General features: G+C 51.0%; 1 protein-coding gene across 13 annotated transcripts in view; it reads right to left on the reverse strand.

Annotated features, from left to right (window-relative positions):
- The window catches only part of MICAL3 (microtubule associated monooxygenase, calponin and LIM domain containing 3), a 176,446-nt gene that overhangs the window by 60,438 nt on the left and 94,214 nt on the right, over positions 1 to 21,794 (reverse strand). For 7 of the 13 annotated variants that reach the window (XM_082636853.1, XM_082636856.1, XM_082636855.1 and 4 more), the window contains 8 exons: positions 21,286 to 21,459; positions 19,852 to 19,935; positions 16,918 to 17,016; positions 15,204 to 15,260; positions 13,027 to 13,134; positions 10,668 to 10,775; positions 10,006 to 10,192; positions 501 to 589 (listed from right to left, as the gene is read on the reverse strand). In XM_082636853.1, the coding sequence (XP_082492979.1) occupies positions 501 to 589; positions 10,006 to 10,192; positions 10,668 to 10,775; positions 13,027 to 13,134; positions 15,204 to 15,260; positions 16,918 to 17,016; positions 19,852 to 19,935; positions 21,286 to 21,459 (906 nt within the window). The remainder of the gene's footprint in view (positions 1 to 500; positions 590 to 10,005; positions 10,193 to 10,667; positions 10,776 to 13,026; positions 13,135 to 15,203; positions 15,261 to 16,917; positions 17,017 to 19,851; positions 19,936 to 21,285; positions 21,460 to 21,794) is intronic. The other 6 variants (XM_082636854.1, XM_082636862.1, XM_082636852.1 and 3 more) reach the window with 4 other exon arrangements.

Here is a 21,794-nt window from a genome sequence, read left to right on the forward strand (position 1 = left end):
GCAACACCACGGAGCGGAGAGAATACACAGCTCACTTGGAAAGACAGATGTGGGAGCTGATTACACTCACTTTTTTTTTTTTTTTTTTGGTAAAAAGAAGGTTCTTAGATAAGTAATTCCCAGAATATAGAAAGTTCAAGAAATTGGCTGCAGAGCATTTATTTCTAGCCAAGTCCTTTTCTGGTGTCCTCCTCTCAGGAAAGGTGAGATTTTCAAAGGCAAAAGGCTTTTTTTACACAGTAAGCAGAAGAGAAGGTCTGACACGGTCTCCCAAATCCAACTCAGGTGGTGCTGTAACATTACCTTACCGAAACCCAACATTAATTAGGCTTGAAAAGATGCTCCCTCCCCACACCGGACTGTGACCATCTCTCAGGCCCTCCCACTCACAGGAAAGGCAATGCAGTGGCCATTCAGGGCCTGCTGGCCACACCCTGCCCTGTCACCGCACTGAAACAGCACCTGCTGCCCCCCCGCCCCCTGCGGCCGATCAACATTACCTTTCCAGACAGAGGGGCCACTGCTGGTCTCTTCCTCTGTACAGGCCCGGACAGCCGGTAACAGTAGTGTGGTTTGCAGTAGAATTTACCTGCAGGCAGCAAGGGGCAGGGGAAGAGGGTAAGCAAGTCTCTGAAATTCCCAGCTTGACCCCTGGTCTTGGCACGGTCGTCCGCTCGCCCCAGCACCGGCCTTCCCCAGGCCCAGGCTTCTCGTCCAGGGAGGCCAGGCCCTCCTCTCCCCTGTGCCCGGATGTGTGGAGGCCAGGGAGCCATCACCCAATCAGGGCTTGGAGCAAAGACAGAAGCCTGCACGGCAGGGCCGGCAAACAAAGTGGCAGTGTGTGCAGAACAAAGATGTGGTCACATGAAGAGCCAGAGGAGCATTTCTGGGGAAACCAAGAATGAACACAGCGGTGGTGGCCTGCAGGCTGCCGGGGGCGGGGCGGCACAGAACACGAACCCACTGGGGCCCTCCTGCTGCCCCTCTGCAAGCACCCGCGAGCCAGTGCTGGCTGGACTGTGGCTCTGACCCACAGTGGGTCAGGATCAGCACTAAAAACAACGCAAAACAAACCAAAAATCCTACAATGCACTATGACTAAAACAAAACAGAATAAAGCCTAATAAAAAGCATCAGCGTGCACTGTGGCATCCTCAGAGTCAAGGATTATTTCTCACAGCTCAGCTGTGCCCACCTGGGTTTTCTGGGTCCTAGTGTAACATGTATGTCCTATTGTGGACATGATCAAAAGTTTGAAAAACACCAACCTGGGCTCTTCCCACGATGCTGGTAGTGGGATTCAGTCACTGAGGGTTGTTTTTTCCCGACTCTTTCTTTCCCCCCACTTACAGCCAAGGCTTTTGAAAATTAAAGGATAGACCCTATTACAGAAACTGTTGAAACAGGAGTAATTCCACTCATCCTTCTCATCTGGAGAGAGTGGTTCCTTTGACAAATGAACTTTCCTATTCCCAAGTTAAAGTAAGAGGACCTAACCAGAAATACAATAGAATAGATCAATGAGCCTGATTTTTTTTTTGAAAAGATAAACAAAATTAACAAACCTTTATGAGACTAATTCAGAAAAACAGAGAGAAGACTCAAATAAATAAAATCAGAAATGAAAGAAGACATTACAACTGATACCACAGAAACACAGAGGATCGTAAGAAACTGCTAAAAACAATTATATGCCAACAAGCTGGATAATCTAGTAGAAATGAATAAATTCCTAGAAACATACAACCTATTAAATCTGATTCTCATGAAGAAACAGAAAATCTGAACAGACCAATATTGAGTAAGGAGACTGAATCAGTAAATAAAACCCTCGCAAAACAGAAAAGCCCAGGACCAGATGGTTTCACTGGTGAATTCTACCAAACATTTAAAGAAAAATTAACAATATTTCTCAAACGCTTCCAAATAACTGAACGGGAGGGAACACTCCCAAACTCATTTTATGAGACCATCATTACCCTGATAACAAAGCCAGATAAGGACAGTACAAGAAAAGAAATTTACAGACCAATATCCCTGATGAATACAGATGTAAAAATTCTCAACAAAATATTAGCAAACCAAATTCAACAGCATATTAAAAGGATCATAGGGCTTCGCTGGTGGCGCAGTGGTTGAGAGTCCGCCTGCCAATGCAGAGGACACGGGTTCGTGCCCCGGTCCAGGAAGATCCCACATGCCGCGGAGCGGCTGGGCCTGTGAGCCATGGCCACTGAGCCTGCGCGTCCGGAGCCTGTGCTCCGCAACGGGAGAGGCCACAACAGTGAGAGGCCTGCGTACCGCAAAAAAAAAAAAAAAGGTCATACACCATTATCAAGTGGGATTTATTCCAGGAATGCAAGGATGGTTCAATAGCCATAAGTCAATAAATGGGATTCACCACATTAACAGAAAGAGAGAAAAAAATATGATCATCTCAACAGATGCAGAAAAGCATTTGACAAAGTACAACATCCTCTCATGATAAAAATGCTCAAAAAACTTGGTATAGAAGCACCGTACCAACAAAATAAAGGCCATATATGACAAGCTCACAGCTAACATCATATTCAACAGCAAAAGGTTGAAAGCTTTTCTTCTAAGATCAGGAACAAGACAAGGATACCTACTCTCACCATTCCTATTCAATACTGGAAATCCTAGCCAGAACAATCAGGCAAGAAAAAGAAAAAAAAAGGTTTCCAAATAGATAAGGAAGAAGTAAAACTGTCTTCGTTTGTAGATGATATGATCTCATATACAGAAAATGCTAAAGACTCCACCAAAAAAACTGTTAGAAATTTAGGAAAGTTGCAGGATACAAAACCAACATATAGAAAACAGTTGTGTTTCTATACACTAACAACAAAACATCAGAAAAAAATGAAGAAAAATATCCCATTCACAATAGCAAAAAAGTAAAATAAAATTCTTAGGAATAAACCTAACCAAGGAGATGAAAGATCTATACACTGAAAACTACCAGACTTTGATGAAAGAAACTGAAAACACAAATAAATGGAAAGATATCCAGTGTTCATGGATCAGAATATTGTTATAATGTTCACATTACCCAAAGCCATCTATAGATTCACTGTAATCTCTATTAAAATTTCAATGGCATTTTTCACAGAAACGCAAAAAACAATTGTAAAACTTGAATGGAACCACAAAGGATCCCAAATAACCAAAGCAATCCTGAGAAAGAAGAGCAAAGCTAGAGGCATCACACTTCCTGATTTTAAACTATATTACTAAGCTATAGTAATCAAAAACAGTATGGGGACTTCCCTGGTGGTGCAGTGGTTAAGATTCTGTGTTCCCAATGCAGGGGGTCTGGGTTCGATCCCTGGTCAGGGAACTAGGTCCCACATGCCACAACTTAAAAAAAAAATGTAATGAATTGGGAGATTGGGATTGACATATATACATTAATATGTATAAAATGGATAACTAATAAGAACCTGCTGTATAAAAAAATAAATAAAATAAAATTCAAAGATTCAAAATAAAATAAAATAAAGTTATTATAGGGACTTCCCTGGTGATCCAGTGGTAAAGAGTCTGCCTTCTAATTCAGGGGACACAGGTTCGATCCCTTGTCAGGGAACTAAGATCCCACAGCCGCAGGGCAACTAAGCCCGCATGCCACAATTACTGAGCCCATGTGCCCTGGAGCCTGCAGGCCACAACTAGAGAGAAGCCCACACACCACAACGAAGAGCCCACGCGCCGCAATGAAAGATCCCGTGTGCTTCAATGAAGATCCTGCATATCGCAACTAAGACCCAACGCAGCCAAAAATAAATAAAAAATAAATCTTTGAAAAAAATTATTAAAAAAAAAAAAGGATCTCACACACCACAAAAAAGGTCCCAAACGCAGCAATGAAGATCACACGTGCCACAACTAAGACCTGGTGCAGCCAAATAAATAAGTATTAAAAAAAAGATTGTACTGACATAAAAACACCAATGGAACAGAATAAAGATTTCAGATATAAACCTCTGCATATATAGTCAACTAATATTTAACAAGAGAGCCAAGCATATTTAATGGGGAGAGGATGGTCTCGTCAATAAATAGTCCTGGGAAAACAGGGTAATCACATGCAGAAGAATGACACTGGACCCCTATCTTACACTACTCACAAAAATGAACTTGAATGGATTAAAGACTTAAATGAAGACATGAAACTATAAAACTCCTAGAAGAAAACAAGGGAAAATCACCTTGACATTGGTCTCAGCAATGATCTCCTATATGTGACAGCAAAAGCACAAGCAACAAAATGAAAAAGCAACCTATGCGATGGGAGAAAATAGCTCCAAATCACACATCTGACTATGGGATAATATTCAAAATATATATGGAACTCATATAACCCAATAGCAAAGAACCTAACACTGATTAAAAAATGAGCAGGGGAACTGAAGAGACCGTTTCCCAAAACAGACATACAAATGGCCAACATATAGATGAAACGGGGCTCAACATCACTAGTCATAAGGGAAATGCAATCAAAACCACAAGATATCACCACATACCAGACAGAATGCCTATCGTCAAAAAGACAAGAGGTAACTAGCGTTGGAGAGGGTGTGGAGAAAAGGGAACCCTCCTGCACTGTTGGTGGGAGGGTAAATTGGTGCAGCCACTGTGGAGGTTCCTCAAAAAATTAAAAATAGAACTACCATATGATCCAGGAATTCCATTTCTGGGTATTTAACTGAAGAAAACAAAAACACTAATTATAATGAAAGATATATGCACCCCCATGTTCACAGCAGCATTATTTACAATGGCCAAGATACAAGAACAACCCAAGTTTCCATCCACGGATGGAGATATATATATATATATATATATATAATATATATATACATACACATATGTATACACAATGGAATATTATTCAGCCATGAACAAGGAGGAAATCCTGCTATATGACAACCTGGAGGGACCTTCAGGGCATTGTGTTAAGTGAAATAAGTCAGACAGAGAAAGACAAATACTGTATATCACCTACATGTGGAATCTAAAAAAGACAAACTCCGAGAAACAGAGAGTAGAATAGTGGCCAGTAGGGGTGGGGGAGGGGAAATGAGGAGATACTGGCCAAGGAGTAGGGACTTCCAGTTATAAGATTAACAAGTTTGGGGACCTAACGCACAGCATGGTGATCAAAGCAAATAATACTGTGTCATATACCTGAATGTTGCTTAAAGAGTGGGTCTTAAATGTTCTCACCACAGAAAAGAGTTAGTAACTATGTGACGGCACGGAGGTGGTAACCCTGCGGTTTTAGCCTAGGTTACACTGTGGTGGTAATAACTTTACAAATAAATGTGTCACATCAACGGGCAGTAAACATAAACCGATGTGTCAATTATATCTCAAGAAAAAGTCAAGTAGATAAATGAATGGCATTCTTCCTCCCTTCTCCTGGTGGTCTGATTACATCTCTCTCTCTTTTTTCCCCTCAAAGTAACTGACTCCTGCTCTCCTTTTACTGGTACTTCTCCCCCTCCCAACACTGCGTAAATCTTTTAGAAAAAGAGAGTTTGTGGACTTTCATAGTTTCAAATAATATTCATACAGATAGTATATTTTCTGAAATAGAGTTTCCCACTAGCTCCTGGCACGTGATCAGAACTCAGAGAACCACACCTCCTGTCAGGGGCACTTGAGAGCAAAGGACCATCAACCCCACTGCTTATCTCTCTATAAGGGGAGTTGAGTCATGGGTTATTTTTAGCAGCTTGTACACAATCTCCTTCTACAATCTGTAATAAACCATTTCACTTTTGCGAATTTTGGCCAAGATAAAATGTAATTAGGACAAGACAAAACGTATTGGTGCTTGGATCACACACTACTTTTTGCCTGTCTTGTGTCTCGTTCTTTAAGGAACACTCCTCCCTCCTCCACATGACTCTGATGAGGCTGCCAACCACCTGGCCTGACATTACCCAGCACAGAAGTGGATAAATGACCCAGACAGGTCAATCAGAATATCCCCTTTCCCTCCAGCCCACCGCAGGACACGGTGCTCTAGGACCTGGCGTGTGGCTAAGTTAGGCCAACAGATTCTTAGGGATGGGGAGAGAGAAGGGGCAGCGCTGCTATCTGCAAGAAAGATGTCAATCTTATGCAAAAACTTTAATCTGATCTGGGTTTCCATTACTTTCAACCAAGAGTCTTATTTATTGTAGTATCAGAAAACTACCATCATTTACAGTTAGGTTCATTCCTTTCTTCTATTTTTCCTCCATTAATTTGCTTTTTTTCTAGTAAAAGCAGAATTCTAAATTTAAAAATACAACTCAATAGACTGACCTACCAGGGAATCCTCATTGAATTCTGCTACTGTATCCTAAATAAATAAAGAGGTTTAGGTTTCAAAAACGAGTCCCACGAGCCTGACCAAAAGGTAAAAAGAAAACTCCAAAACCTTGTTTTCTCTATGAATGCAGCACAACCTGAGGGGAGGAACACACACACTGAAACCAGAGCTCAGTGCAGGCACCATCCCAGCCACTCAGTGGTACATGACCCTCTCAGCACGCATTTCCTCATGTAGAGCATGAAGACCACACCGTCTCATGGGGGGAGATCCATCAACGAGACATCATCATACGTCCTGCACTGTAGCTGCTCGATTAATGCACCTCAAACCCCTTCCCAAACCCAACTTGGTGATACTTTTTGCTTCTTATGTTAATAACAAAAAGGGCTGATTTTCATCTAACATTTACCATGTGCCAAACACTGTAAGTGCTTTACAACTATCGACTCATTTAATCCTCAAAACCCAGCGAGGCACAGAAAGGCTAAGCCACGCTAGCGAGTCTCGGACAGGACTCGAACGTCGGACGCCTGGCTCTTCACGATGGTGTCCCTCTCAATCAGCAAGTACGGCCATGCTAACGTCACAAAGCGACCACAAAACATGGTTGATCCCATCAAGTCACTGATTTTAGATGGTCTAAGTAAATTCAGGAACCTTGACAGTAAATGTAGGAATGACTGAAGATGGAACTGGAGAAAACAGACAGCTAAGAGGCGAGCCTGAGGCAGACGGGCCACAGATTCCTTCCCCCAGCAGCTCCAGGTCAGAGCCATCAGGACGGGTCAGAGCCATCAGGACAGGTCAGAGCCGTCAGGACAGGCCAGAGCCGTCAGGACAGGTCAGAGCCATCATCAGGACAGGTCAGAGCCGTCAGGACAGGTCAGAGCCATCATCAGGACGGGTCAGAGCCATCATCAGGACAGGTCAGAGCCATCATCAGGACAGGTCAGAGCCGTCAGGACAGGTCAGAGCCATCATCAGGACGGGTCAGAGCCATCATCAGGACAGGTCAGAGCCGTCAGGACAGGTCAGAGCCATCATCAGGACGGGTCAGAGCCATCATCAGGACGGGTCAGAGCCGTCAGGACGGGTCAGAGCCGTCAGGACAGGTCAGAGCCAGAGACGCTCTGGTCAGGAGGCAGAGGAGCCCTGCCGCCTCTCCGGGGAAAGAACGTGTGGCGACAGGAGGCTGCCCCGTGAGGGTGGGAGGGGCGCACTCCAGCAGAGGACACAGCGAGCGCACGCGAGTCAGTGCAACGGAGAAGCGAGCAGCTCGCAGGGCACAGGCAGAAGCAGGGGGCCGGGGGGCAGGCTGGGAGGACGCACGGAGCTCTCAGCCCCGGGGACTGCAGGTCCACCTGTGCCACAGGGGTTGTCAGGGAGGCCGGGAAGATCTGCTTGTCTCTTTAAGATCCCCTGGGCTGCCCTGTGGGAGCAGACACGGGGCAGCGGCGGGGGGCAGCGGGCTCGTCACTCCCGAGGGCGGCCCTTCACAGACCTCCTCAGTGGATGGTGTTTTCTCTCCTCGAGAGGACAGGAAAGACGTGACACACTGTTTGATTTAGAGTCCTTGTCTTAAGAGCTGGCGGCAGGCAAATAAGCTAGTCTGTGGCAACAGAAAGACGGCATCCTTTTAAAGGGGCTGAAGGGACAAGGGTAAAACCTGGACGCCTCTCTCAGGTGAGTGAGTCCCCACTGACCAGGCCGGAGTTGCCGTGGGTCAGAAGTGCTCACCCCAGGACGTCTGACCTGGGGCACCTCGGAGGTCACTTACTGCTGTGTGGACCTGGACAAGCAACTTACAGCTTCTCTGAATTCAGTTTCCTGATGTGTAAAACTACAACAATAAAGCTAGCTACCTTCCGGTGGTCATGAGGATGACATGTCACAATATGTTGTTAAGGGCCCGGCACGGGCTGGGTTAACCCCCTCTCTCCGGAGCCACAATCCCTGCCCTTTTCTCTCTTACCTGAGGCTCTTCCGTTAGATTTCTGAACCTCATGAGGCTAAACCCTCGGGACCCCTAAGATTCCCTCCCTTCCCCAAGTCCAGCTGTCACTGAGGAGGGCGGAGCTGAGGGAAAGGTTCACCTGGGCTGAAGTCTGGGGAGCTGGTCAAGCCCGCTGTCAGGAAGGCCGTGCTTAAGCACGTGGGCCTGCTCGTCCGGCCCCCACACCGTGGTCACTCCCCCGGTCTCCGCTGCCCTCCCGCTGGGCACGCCAGCTCCTCCGTCCCTCTGCCGAGCCCTCGCCCACCACACTCCAGAGCCCACGCACGGCAGGACAGCTAAGTCGCTCCTGACCCTCCTGAGCTTCCCGGACTCCTCCTCCTCTGTGCCTCACGAAGTTCCAGTCTGCCCTGCGCGCCGGCGCCCCCGGTCACTCCCTGACGCCGTCTGCTGCCGGGTCACTCCAGCAGGACGGCCCCTCTTCCACCAGCTACGCCCTAAGGAGAATGTGGCCAAGGTGTGGCGCACGACCTATGGGCAAGACTACTCGTGGATCGATTCGCTGGGTCTGAAGGGATCTTTCCAGAAACACTGGGTGGGCCCCATCTGCCAACCCCATCCGGGAGAGCAAAGGCATTATCCAAAGACCAGGTGTGTGGGAATACTGACACCTAACAGTATAGACAATTGTCTCACCTCTTCCCTCGCTGGGTGGTGCTTTTCACTAATGTGACAAGAGCATCAGGTGCCACAACAGTAAGAGTCAGCTTTTCTCAGGTCACCACTCGGCTCTTCTGGCTGCTCCTTGCTCACTAGCGAAGAGCCTGGAGGACTATTTCCTCACCGCAGGGTGTCCCTCTCCCCTGTGACGTCCCCTGACAGTCTCCTCAGTCAGTGCAAGGGACCTGAGGATTTACTTCCCCCTTCTATTAATCTGGGTCTTTTCATTACTGTTGAATCAGTAAGACGGCCTCTCATAAGGTCCCGTCTGCTTCCTGTAGGAAGGGGCGTAGGAATCACTGATGTCTCCGGTGACCTTTTCCAATTAACCCCAAAGGGTTTTCAGGCGGCAGACACGCCTCTCCATGAGGCTTTGTTACCTGTCTGCATAATTCTCCACCTTCCGCCTTATCAAGGTCATTCCACTATAAAACCAACAAATATCACAAAAGGTCAGGGCTTGAACAGCACAGTAACCAGACTGAGGCCTGGGCAACGTGCTCTCAATTCACCAGAGATGCTGATACGAGAGAGCACGGGTGACACTGGGCGCAGCTCAGGCGCCTTCAGGAAGCCAAGGTCTGAGAGTGGCAGGGGGTACAGTTTCAATGTGCTGTCACTGACCTTAGGCAAGAAATGCGGCTTCTATAAGCCTGTGATTCTTCTTCTCTAAAGCGAACACAAAAAAGACTTACTCTCCTCGGGTCCCTTTTATCTTAAGATCCCACCGTGAGGTAGGACAGCAGGTGTCTGTGAAGCCAGGGAAACGATTTAGGTAAACGCATGCCCTTCTCATCACCATGGTCACTGAGTCATCTATGATACAGCTTGGTGACTCTGCAGAAATATTTATAAGAGTCTGGGAGAAAACACAGACTAGAGGGGGGTGGATGGGAAGGCTCAGGAGAGGCAGAAAAGAGAGCGTCTGTGTAAGAACGCAGCGGGGGCCCTGAGTCTGGGTGCGGCCTCCAGCGCGGGGACTCACCGTCCTCGAGGGCGTACGCATAGGCCGAGAGGCGCAGGGTGGTGGCACAGTACTCGCACTTGAAGCAACTCCGGTGGAAGAACTTGCCCTCGGCGCTCAGCCGCTCCATCACGTAGACCCGCTTCCGGCAGAAGTAGCAGGTATCGCTGCCTCCCAAGTTCTGTGGGAACTCCTTCTTCATGGAGCCCTGGGGGTGGAGGTGGGGGGGGGACACACATCAAGCGAGGCCTCCTGGCCCCTCCCCAGGGCGCACAACCCTCCCTACGCGGTTTTGCCTGGGGACAGGAGCCACGCACCACCGCAGGCCGGTGCCTCTGGTGCCCACGCAGCACTTGGTACTGCATCTGTTCTACACGATTTCATAACAAACAAACCAAATCCTCTTAACGGATTCTGATCTGAAGGTGTTCCCATGGTTCTCCATGGACACAGGCCCTGGACTCTAGAGCAATCACTTTAGAGATACTGAGTATGCTGTTCACACAACATTCTAAACAACGGTTTCAGTCCCAGAGGTTCAGTTACAAAATTCAGACAACCTCAAAAAATAATTACCACATGGCACGCAGCAGCCACATATGCCACTGAGCTACTCAGAACAAAGCAGGCTTGTTCACCAGGGCCGTCTTATCTAGACAGACAGTGCCCTCAGTGTATCTTACCAGTTCCTTCTTGTCTAGAAGGGTTTTAGGCTGTTCTTTCCTTTGAAGCTGATTGGCTATCTGCTCAGCCAATGAGCTCACTCCGCCCGTGTACATCTTTATATACTTCTATTGGTTGGAGATTGGTAAATGACCAGAAAGGAGGGAAATGAGAAGGAAAAAAATAAATAAATTAAGAAGACAGGGGAACAAAATCTTCGAAAGGTATACAATGAATACGAGGTGCAGCAACAAACATGCCAACACAGTGCCCACGAGCAGGGGACTCGGTGTCAGTGTCCACACACTGGTGTCGGCACAGGCGGCAGCGATGGTCACAGAGACAGTGAAGTTCAGGAAGGAGAACCTGGTCTCTCATGTCTCTCTGGACGAAGTGCGGGGGATGCGGAGGCGGGACGACAGGATGGATGCAAACAGAGTGAGAAGGGCCTACCACCCAGTGGCTCAGATTACACACAGAGAACCTCAAAGAACCTAAGAAGACACCTCCCTTAAGGCAGGGGGCACCAGACTGAAGGCACATCCCAGGGCCTGGGAGAGTGCCTGGGGAGTTATTTCCTCATTTAGAAAGAAAGCAAGGCCGACTCTCCATCTGGGTAACAGATGCCAACAGCCCAGTGTCACTGAGGATGACGTCCGTCCTATTACCTCCTTCGCTCAGAGACCCTGTCCTGTGCACCAGAGGCCCCCGGGCTTTATCAGGAAGAACCCTTCTCTGCCCATTCTCTGCGTGGAGACTTCTGTGTTCCCCTGAGCCCTGAGACCAAGCCTTCTGGACCAGCTGGGGCGCTGCCAACACGGCTGCTGTGGAAGCCAGAATGTGTTTCTAGTCCAGGAGGGGTTATATCTTTATATGTTGAAACAAGATAAAAGAAAAAAAATCCAACCACCTCAATCCTCTTTCTAGCAATGCTGAAAAAGCAAAGCAGCAGGAGAAAACTATAAATTTCAATGGCAAACCTTCCTGAGGGAGCCCAGCTTTGAGCCCGTCCTGTGCGGACGGCCCAGACACCCAGTGTGTATGACACGCCTCTCAGCAGCTGTGTGCCCGCCGGGTCTGAGGAGCCCTCACTCTAATTCCAAATCCAAAACATGCCGGGAGCAGTTGTGCTGGGGATGCTAACAACCCCATCAGGAAACGGTCTGAACACACGAAACCCTGTGTAAGAGAATCACCAGCCTGAGCAACGGCACCTCTTGGGCGGGGCAGGGACAAACCAGAGGAAGGCTCTAGGGGGAAACTGACCCTGTGTAACTACAAGAAGGACAGCAGCACAAATGAGCAAGCAGTTTTCCTAGGTTCAGCTGGCGCTGAGGAGTCAATTATAGTTTCAATTCGAAATAAGGAGATTTCCAAAGGACAGTGCCACGTGCCCATTAACTCCACAGCTTACACCCATCTGTGGTTGAGAAACACAAGTGGCCCTTAGACCTCAGCCTTCTTTGGGTTAGAAATATTAGGGACGCTGAAGCCTGGAACAGACAGGAACCCAGGCACAGCCAAGCTGAGCATCGAACAGCTGACGCCAGGGAGCAGGAAACTGCAGCAGATGAGTGGGAGCGTGGACCAGATGCCAAGCCTGAGGCTGGGACACTGGGCAAGCCCAGGGCCTCCCTGTTCAGCCAGGACCCTGCTCTCCCATCAGAACCAGCACTCTTCGCAAGTATAGCCCAGGGCTGCCTGGTGCAAAGGCATCTGTCAACTTCAGTTCTCAGCGATGTGACAGTGCTGACGAGCACACCCCAAGAGAGGTGTGTTTCTGGCATGAAAAGCAGATGGTTCTCCTCTCCCCACTCTTAAGAAACAGTCGAAATGCAGCACTCTCTGGACTTATACTGTGGCCACCACACGTGCGCATCATTCTGTGCCATCTGCTACCCACTCAAGAACAGGAAACAAACAGAAAGGACAAAAGCTCTTGCCATCTCTCTGTAAACTCGCCCACAGCTGGGTCAGTTCCATCCTAGGAAATAGCAGAGTTCATTCCTTAAGAGATTACAATTCAAGAGGCACCCAGAATACTGCGTATCCACCACTGTCTTTAAGAGATTTAATTACGCAATGGTTCATATTTTATAACACATTAATAGGAAGAGGTCTGGAGTTAAAAAAAGCTAACGGCTACAAAGTGCTTTCTCATTATTTGATACAGTTGGACTATAATGAAAGTGGGTTGACTGGGACAGAATTTGCTGCAGTGAAGCTAGCAGCCGCCTTCACTCAGGTGGACGCCTGCCGACCTCACATGCATGACGGACACACACAACTGGATTCCTAAGGAGACAGGCTGCCGTTCGTGGGGGTGAAGAGAGTGCAGGCTGAAGGGGACGAGCCTGGCCAAGCCCCGGGCCCCGCTACCTGTCGGAGGAAGTCAGAGGAGGGAGAGGCAGGGCGGCTGGCGGAGCGGAGGCTTAGAGAAAGCTCCCACTGGTCGACAAAAAATCGACGAGAAGGCTCAGGCTCTGGCTATAAAATACAAGGTGGAGAAAAAAATCAAAGGAAACGTTAAGTTAAAAGTTACACGCTGACCTGAACACAAGGCACTCGGCAGTTCCGGACCCTTTCTCGGGGTGACAAACGCAGTGAAGAAACGCTCTCAGCTCCAGAAGCACCACTGGCTCACCCCAGGCTCCCACTGTGTCTCACACTCACAGCCACACCCGCGCTGGCACACGGCCCCCCAGGAAGCCTTGTCTGCAGCCCTGCTCTCAAGTGCACAGTGCTGCCAGCCAGCAGGCAGCATCCTATTCACACGGCCTGTGTGCCCTGCAGAGCCCCTCACGGCCTGGGCTGGAATTTCTCTTGAGCACAAGAAGATTCCACCAGCTTGTCACTCTGCTGGCCTTACGAGGAGCAGACAAGAGACGACAGCTCTGGAGCAAAGCTCGCTTTCTCCATAAAAGCCAGGAAAGGGGCCCCTCCTCCTCCTCCTCCTCCCGGTGGGGCTCAGACACCGAGCTTGCCCCGGAGCCGGCCCCAACACTCTGCAGACCGCATGCGGCATGTGAGCAGAAGCGGGCCCAGCAGCCAGGCGCTCTCGGTCCCCGAGCCAGGAGGGGCTGCGAGCTGGGCAAGCAAGAACTGCTCCGCTGCCTACAGGTTCGGACTGAGATACCTGAGGGCCGCAGGGAAGAAGCACCCCTCGGCCAACAGCTCGCGCTAACTTCAAAGCTTCAGGCGTGTCAGGGGTGATGGGGGGTGTCACCAGCCTCTGCTCCAGAGGCCCAGAGAGAAACACCCTGGACGGCAGAGAGCAGGCAAGCACACGGCTGGACTGGCGGGTGGTGGAGGGAGAGTCCGGGAAGGAACAAAAACAGTGACCCCCAGGAGTACCTGGATTGCAACCCTGCACCGAAGACCCTGGAGACCAGCCCAGCAGGGAAATGAAGGAAAACTCCCGCCAACCCTGCTGCTTCCCGAGCCCCAAACCCCACCTGTCCTCGGTGCCCTGCGGCCCCGACGTCTACCAGCTTCCCCATTCAATCTCTCCGTCCTCCACCGACTTCCCTCCGCTCCCCAGTGAGACCCTGTTTCGTTCAAGACCATCAGCACCTCCTCAAATAGGCCTTCCCCAAAACGGAGGGCATTGCCCTGTGCAGTCAAAGTGCCTAGCTTTCTTCTTGGCAGGAACCAGCCTGGGAAGAAGGAAGAAAGGCTGGGCACAGGCAGTGAAGCTGTGGGTGACACGGGTGACATGGAAAGGCCCCCCTCCCCCATCCCGGGCCTGCTTCCTGCCTGGCAACTGGTAGGAAGACAGTGCTACCACTACTTTCCTAATGGGTCCAGGAGGGAACCAGACTCACTGCTCAGCCATGAGGGCATTTCTCAGAGAGCAAAGGCGGAGAGGGAGGCAAAAATAAGAGAAGGCCCATGTAAAGTGAACAGTTAGAGATGATTCTTCATTCTGGTTGCAGAGCTACACCCACTCAGGCCTCCATTTAAGGGTAACAATAACAACCAAAAAAGTTTCATAGCCAGCGGGTTTTGAGATGAGCAACTCTGCAACTCGTCAGATCACACGATGGCCAGGTGCGCTCAGGCGTCTCCCTACTAGCGCCTCGAACAGATAAGCTACCACTTTTCATCATGGACCCTGTCTTGTCATCACCTTCCTTCCCGCCCCCGTCCTCTTCACACCTGAAGGATCCCCATGCTCTAAGAGCTTTGGCTTTCTCAGTATTTCTACGTCAGCATCCCGGAAGTAGCCAAGCAAGTGCCTCCTGCTTACTGACCTCGACCCTTCCCCAGAAGTCAAAGGTGCATATCTGGGAGTGGGAAGGGGGGGCAGGGAGGGGAAGAGGCCGTTCACAGGGCACAAACTCTCAGGGTTCCTATCTGGTCTGACGCTGAGTGGATGGATGTTCCACCGTGAACGCTATTTGCAAGGGTCATCATTGTAAGCGAAAAGATTCCCGGCTCTTGGCTGGGTGACCAGAGTGTGGAAAAAGCAAGGGAGAGGGGCCACGCCTGCGCCCCACCCCAGCGTGCTGCATCTGTGTGGCTGCCAGCATCCCATGCCACAGTCGTGCTTTTACCCTCTCGTGGTGGGGACTCTGCTTGCCACGGCTGTCAGCATCAAGATCGCTGTACGTCTGTTGGCAACAAAGTAGAAACTTAAGCTCCACCCAAATGCTCTATCTGGACCTACTAAGGGACAGCCCCAGAAAGTGAGAGTTCATTTCAACACATAACCTGTTGCCTACTGGTCCCCAACCCCAAGTAACCACAGTCCCGTCTACATCAAATCCTGTGACCCAAGGACAGCTCTGCACAGCTGTTCTCCCACTTGGCCTCCAATGAGGTCAGCTACGTGGATAAATAAGGAACTACGGTTAGTACAAAGGTGGAACAAACATATTTCTTTCACACAGCAGCACGTGATCAGAGGCATTCAGTGGAAGGTTAACAGGAGAGGCAGGTTAGGAGGGTGAAGCTTCCACACCAAGGCATTAGAGACGACAACAGTCCACAGAAGACCCCATGAGCACACGGCACGAAGGGGCGAGGTGAGCACAGAAGCTGCACCCAAGAGGCCGGGGACCGTGACCCAGGCCCACGCCGCCTCCGCTGCCCTGAGGAAACCACTAACACAGCAACGTGGGGTTGGGGCATCTAGGCCCCTAGTCACTCTCTGGATAGCCCAGCATCCACCGTATGGCCCTGCCCCGCTGCAAGAACTGACCCGGAGATCCCGACGTGGCCACTCTGTTGTCCAGAGCCCGTGAGCGCGCGGTCTCCGCGGGCAGGACGAGGCCGGGGCTCAGGCTCCAGAGTCACACCACTTGGGTTCAGCTCCTAGCTCGCTGCTCACTGTGTGACTTCGCACAAACTACTTGGCCTCCCTAGCCTACACCTCAGTCTCCTCATCTGTAAAAGGTGAGGATAACAGGACCTGCGTCGTAGGGTTATTGTGAGAACAGACCAAGACGACACAGGAAAAGCACTGAGAACACTGCCTGACTCAGAAGAAATGGCCCATGTTGGTTCTTGGGCAGAGACAGGGCCCAGGGTGGTCACTACCCTAACAAGGGTTCAGCGTCCAGACCCAGGGACATAGGCTGGGCCCCTGCATATCAGACACATTATGGGATCACCTTCTAAATAGGCTACCATAGCTGAGAAAATGTCTTTCCATAGATCCTACCTTCAAAATCAGTGTTTTACTTTATAGGGACATACAACACAAGTCAAAAAAGCCGTTCTATAAACGCACTTCATATGAGCGTGCTGGCCGCAAAGCACGTGTGGTTAACTCGTCTTGAAGCAGTTCTCCAGTGGTCTGCCTGGACAGTGAGTGGGGTAGACGGAAAGGGCAGGTGTTTGTTGGCAAAAGCTGGATAAGCAAGAGGCAGGGCTCTCAAAATCACAAGGAGCCAAACTCAGGGAGTGGAGCCCTATAAAGAGCTTCCCAAAGTTCACCTTAACTGTATCTCCTTGGGCAGCAAGACAAAAATGGCTGATTTCAATGGGGTTATAGAAAAATGCTCTCCAGGGCTTTTGGACCTCGCATCTGTGTCAAGTACAGTTTAAATTTTAGTGTGTGGCTGCACAGTTGTAGTCCTGTGATGCGAGACTAGATTAAACTACCCAGGGTTTGAATGGACGATGTGCTATCCTGAGGCCAACCAGCAAAGGTCGCTTCGCCAGTAAGTCATCACTGAAATGACGGGATCCTGACTTGGTCTCTCCCCTGGCCACCCACACAGGCAGGCAGGCACACAGGACAGCGGAGCATGCAGAGGGGGTCACCTGCTGGTCGCCACGTGCCCGACAGGGAGGCGGAGTAGGGGGAGGAGAGAGTGTGATCACTTTTTTGGGGCAGGTCCGAGAATGCTCCTTTTCCTGTCGCTTTTACGCCGATAGACACAAACAGAGAGAACACAGGTGAAATGGTGGCCACGTTGAGGCTGGGTCTGGAAGGACCGAAGGCATTTGCCAAAAGCATCCCGGAGGCCCTTCCCCACCCATCCATCCTCAGCACAAATTGGCGAGTTCAGGCAGGGGCCTGTCCCGCCTGTCGTGGCCTCGGGGCAGAGGCGCTCTGTTTGCAGATCCCGGAGTCATCTCTGCAGCCACTGCGGGGTCAGGACCTGCACGGCAGCATTTTCTAAATGCCAGGGACCAGGGCATAGTCTTCTCTGCTGGCTTATCAGGGAAGCTGGGGGGTAAAAGGGGCTCAGTTACAAGTAGAGAGAAGGGCACACAGACTCCCGTTACGGGGGGAGCGTGGCGACTGCTGCCCACGGCGGGGGCGCCCGGGCACCTGCAGCAGCAGACCAGCACCTCCTGGGCCACCCACGCCCACGTCCTGCCACTGCTTCCCCTGCTCAGTCCCCTCACTCACACGCGGAAGGTTCTGGGAGCCGACCACAGAAATACAAGAACAGGAAACAGGGTATAAAATTAACACCTTTCACTAACTGACACCACACAGTGTCCGTGTATCACTTCCCCACGGTGTCCGCTTCCCGTGAACCTGTCTCTGATTGACAGAACCCTGCAGTGCTAAAGGAACCACCAGATTCCCGAGTCAGAGGAAGCCTCAGGTTCCTCACGCCCAGAGCTACCGTGTGGGGCGGCTCCCAGAAAAGTCCAGAGGGGAAGAGGCCACAGAACCCACTTCTCCGTCTGTTCCCACACCCCTGACCATCTACAGTCAAACCGAGGCTGCTTAACCGCAGACTTTGCCTGCAGGACCCATTTCTGAGATCAGAAGGGGACGAGGTGGGGAGGGACGAGCCGGGGGACATCACAGGACGGTGACGAGGAGCGGGCATCCCCACACCTTCCTCACCACTGCGCTCGCCACCCCCGCCTGCCTCAGTCGGAGCCGCTTCCAGGGACACAGCAAGTGGGTCACAGGAAGGCGCGCCGTCAGCCCCCAGGGCGCACCCCTGGACTTCCTGTGCCCATGGGCTGGTGTGCCAACTGGCGTGGCCCTCCAGTGCTCTGTCTTTCAGGGGGTAAATGGGCAAAGCAAGGCTCACGACGCCATCCCTGACTTAGCACTGGGGATAAGTCGTCTGTGAACACGTCTCACGAGGACGTGAGAGCTGTGCGTCACAGGTCCTCTCACAGCCCAGCACATTACAATCCCGCTCTACACGTATGATCTAACGGGGTCCAGCTACCCGGCTGCTTCTGACCAGCATCTCCGGTGCCCCTTCCCCAGACCAGCCTTCACTTTAAGGGTCTGTTCGGCCTGGAGAGCCTGGCGGTACCTACTCAACTCCACTGACCGTGATCACAAACCGCCTGGGTGCGTTCAGGCAGCACGGCACAGGCTGGAGGCTCCCAGCCGCTGCAGCAACAGGAGAAGCAGGGCTCCGGGCACCCCTGCCGCCCAGCACCCAGCGGGAGCGAAGCCCGGCTTCCGCGGGACGGAGGCAGCAGTGGCGGCCGAGCCAGCCCCTTGGGTCCCTGAGCCGGGCTTCCTGGGATGCCCACCCGGAGCCACTGCAGGACGTGACGCTCAGAGTCACCTCTTCACCCGCCGACTGTGTTTCCCTGTCTCAGGCCCCCTCCGTGACCAGTGTAAGAACCTGGGAACGTAGTGCAGAGTTCACCTTCCCCTTCAGTAATACTCAATTCAAGACCAACCTTCACATCATACCTTCCACCTCGACTTCAAAGGTCTACCCTAGGCAAAGGGCAAGTAAGGAAAATAGAAGTGGATTTCTGATGAGTTTTCCTCAGAAGACCTCCCCTCCCCACGCATGGGGAGAGAGGCAGCTTGGCTTCATGGTGACTTTGGACACTGCCCCCAAGCTTCCGCCTCAGCCTCACGGGCCCTGCCTTAACGTGCATATTATCCAACGGAAAGTTAAAAAGAAACATTCTGCTCTCAGTGTAATTCAACTGAAATCTACCTCACCACTCCCCAGCACCTCCCAGCACAGGAGGGAATCAGGGTCAGCCCCTCTGACCGCTCAGAACCCCAGTCCTCAGCAACTCCACACCACAAGACAGCAACCCCAGGCCGCACTCAGGGCTGTGACGTGGGGGGAAAGAGCAGAGGCCTCCCATCGCGCTGGCGGGTGTCCTGTTCCCCGCCAGGCACCAGCCCCTCTTTCTTTCTGCCCCACTCTATACTGTGTAGGAGAAGCAGCTTTACAGGAGATCCTGCAGAAACTTTAGTGAAAATTTCCAAAACGAGTATTTTAAATGTGGACAAAACACTGAGAAAACGCCCATGATCATCTCTGTCCATCATCTGAAACAAGGAAAAAACCAGTTTGAGACTGTTTCTTGGATAACATTTTCCTGTTTAACACGAGAAGACCACTCACTGCCCGAGCCCCAAGCTCTAGAAACTCGGGATTGTCCTCCAGGGGTCACGCAGATGCATTTCAGCCAAAGGTCAACTTGGGACAAAGGTTATAACACCAAAACCCCAAAGGCTAAGTACCTGAACACAGGTACCACATAGCTTCAGCTAGTTTCAACACCAATGTAACAGCCCACTCTTTTCACTGGTTTCCCAAATCCCAAGGAGTTAAACAAGTCATGCAATACTATCAGTACTGTCTGTTAAACCTTCCCCCAGAGTCGCCACTCAAATGTGCACAGAGATTCCTACCCCGTGACCTAGGGTTCTACAGTGCAGGCCCCACCCGGCTGGCTCGGAGGAGGAGCAGGTGGGAAGGCCCAGCACCCATTCTGGTCCCTGGGCAGTTCCTTTACCTGTTTCCACTGGGGGACAGGAGCAGGGCGACCCTGCTCAGGCAGGCAGCAGGACGGCTGGCTGAGCCCACGCTCTTGTGTCGGCTGTGACACACAGGCCAAGTATTGGGTAGGTGACAGGACACGGAGACAAAAAAAAAAAAAAAAAAAAAAAAAAACCATTAAGGTAGCAGACACAGAAATGGTTCTCACAGAGGATAGACACGCATCTATGAACTGAAGGAGGGTGCACAGAATTCATTCTAGGAAGTTACACTTACAAAGGGAAACCCTCCCTCCCCAACTCGGGCAAAGCCAAATGCAAAAGAAAAGACAAACAGAAGCTGTAATTCTGATTATCCTTTTCCCAAGCTCAATGCTCTGAGCCTAAACGACTAATTCTGGCTTGGAAAATAAATCTTTCCACTCAAAATGAGTGGGGACACACGTCCTCCAGCCTTGCTGAGGAGGATGGAACCTGGGCTGCTGCAGCCGCCCGGCAGCCTCACACGTTCCCAGTCAAGCCTGCACGTTCTCTGTGGACCTCGGCACGAACGCCTGGAGCGTGAGGATCTAACCAAGCACTAGATGTGGGAAGAAGTTAGTGATGGTGGTCGGCCTGGGCCCTGGTCCACAGGAACAAGGGCTGGCGCACGTGGCGAAGATGAAGAGGCGCTCCCCGCACCAGGAGTTTTAAAGAAATGTTCATTGTGGATCTCACAATGCCTGTACCTCCTCTTGTGAGAAGCCTTAGTGACTTTTAGACAAGCAAGAGGAGAGACAAGACCTAACAGGCATGGCGGTCCAGCCCTCAGCAGAACTCGGGGAGTGAGGACAGTCCACGGAGAACCTTTACAGCACTCACACTCGTGACCTAGTTCAAGGACAGTCTAGGAAAACCATGTGCAACACACAAGAGCGTCTACCTCTCTGCCCTTCATCAAAGATGAGAAACAACTAAACATCCAGCACCAGAGGAAGAGTTAAGAAAAGCATGGAGCACACACTTTGGAAGAGGCTTATAAAGAGTTTGGAACATGGAAATACGCCCAAAGTTACGTGAAGAAAGCAGAACAGGAAAGCGTACGTTAAGAATGACCTCAACCATGAAAATAAGAATGCACTAAAAAAAGACCAGAAAGAAAAATATTAACAGAATTATAGGGGCCTTAATTACACTTTCCAGCATTTTCCTCAATAAGCGGGTACCTCTTATATTACTTACATATGCATGTACGTGAACACACACCTACGCACACAGATCTGGACACCCCGTTCTAAAGATCCTTGGGTGGGCCTGGCTGGTGAGGACAGGAACCCTCGTCCCTGCCCCATGCAGACGCCAGTCTCGAGCCCTGAGCCCTCAGGACCGGGAAGTTCCCCGTCTCACTCACTAACCCCCCTTCCTCTGTGGCCAGCCCAGGTCCGGGCAGGCGAGGTGTGAGCCGGGCTTACCTGTCTCCTCACGCCTGTGGACTGCGCAGGCGCGTTCTCCTCAAACTTGGCCAGTAGCTGGGTGGCCATGTACTTCACCTTGTTCTGGTTGCCAAGGGCCACATCCACCCTCCGGTCGCTCAGGGTGCTCACCAGCGTAGGTCTTCCTCCTCTGTAGCCCCGGGGCGCGTCCTCCTGGTGAACAGGGGTATCGAGAGCCAGCCTCGATTAGAGGAGCCCCTGCCCACACCCCAGGGCCTGGCACAGCGGCTCGTCCCTGCTTTAGGTCGAGCTCAGTGGCTCTCCTCAAGGTTCAAATCTCAAGATGGCCTCGGGCCCAGGGGCAGCATGAAGAGGTACTCGGGCTCTTGCTGGTGTGGTCACATCCCAGGAAAGCTGCTGCCTTCCACCACATATGGGATTCCAAAGAGACAGGAAGGCCCAGAGCACGTGTGTGTTCCCTGGATGCTCTCCAAAAAATTAAACAAAGGCAAAAGGCCACAGAAAGCATCTGTGCACAACAATTCTCA

The sequence above is a fragment of the Mesoplodon mirus genome, assembly GCF_964341445.2.
Source record: "Mesoplodon mirus genome assembly, chromosome: 11".
Classification (NCBI taxonomy): Eukaryota; Metazoa; Chordata; class Mammalia; order Artiodactyla; family Ziphiidae; genus Mesoplodon; species Mesoplodon mirus.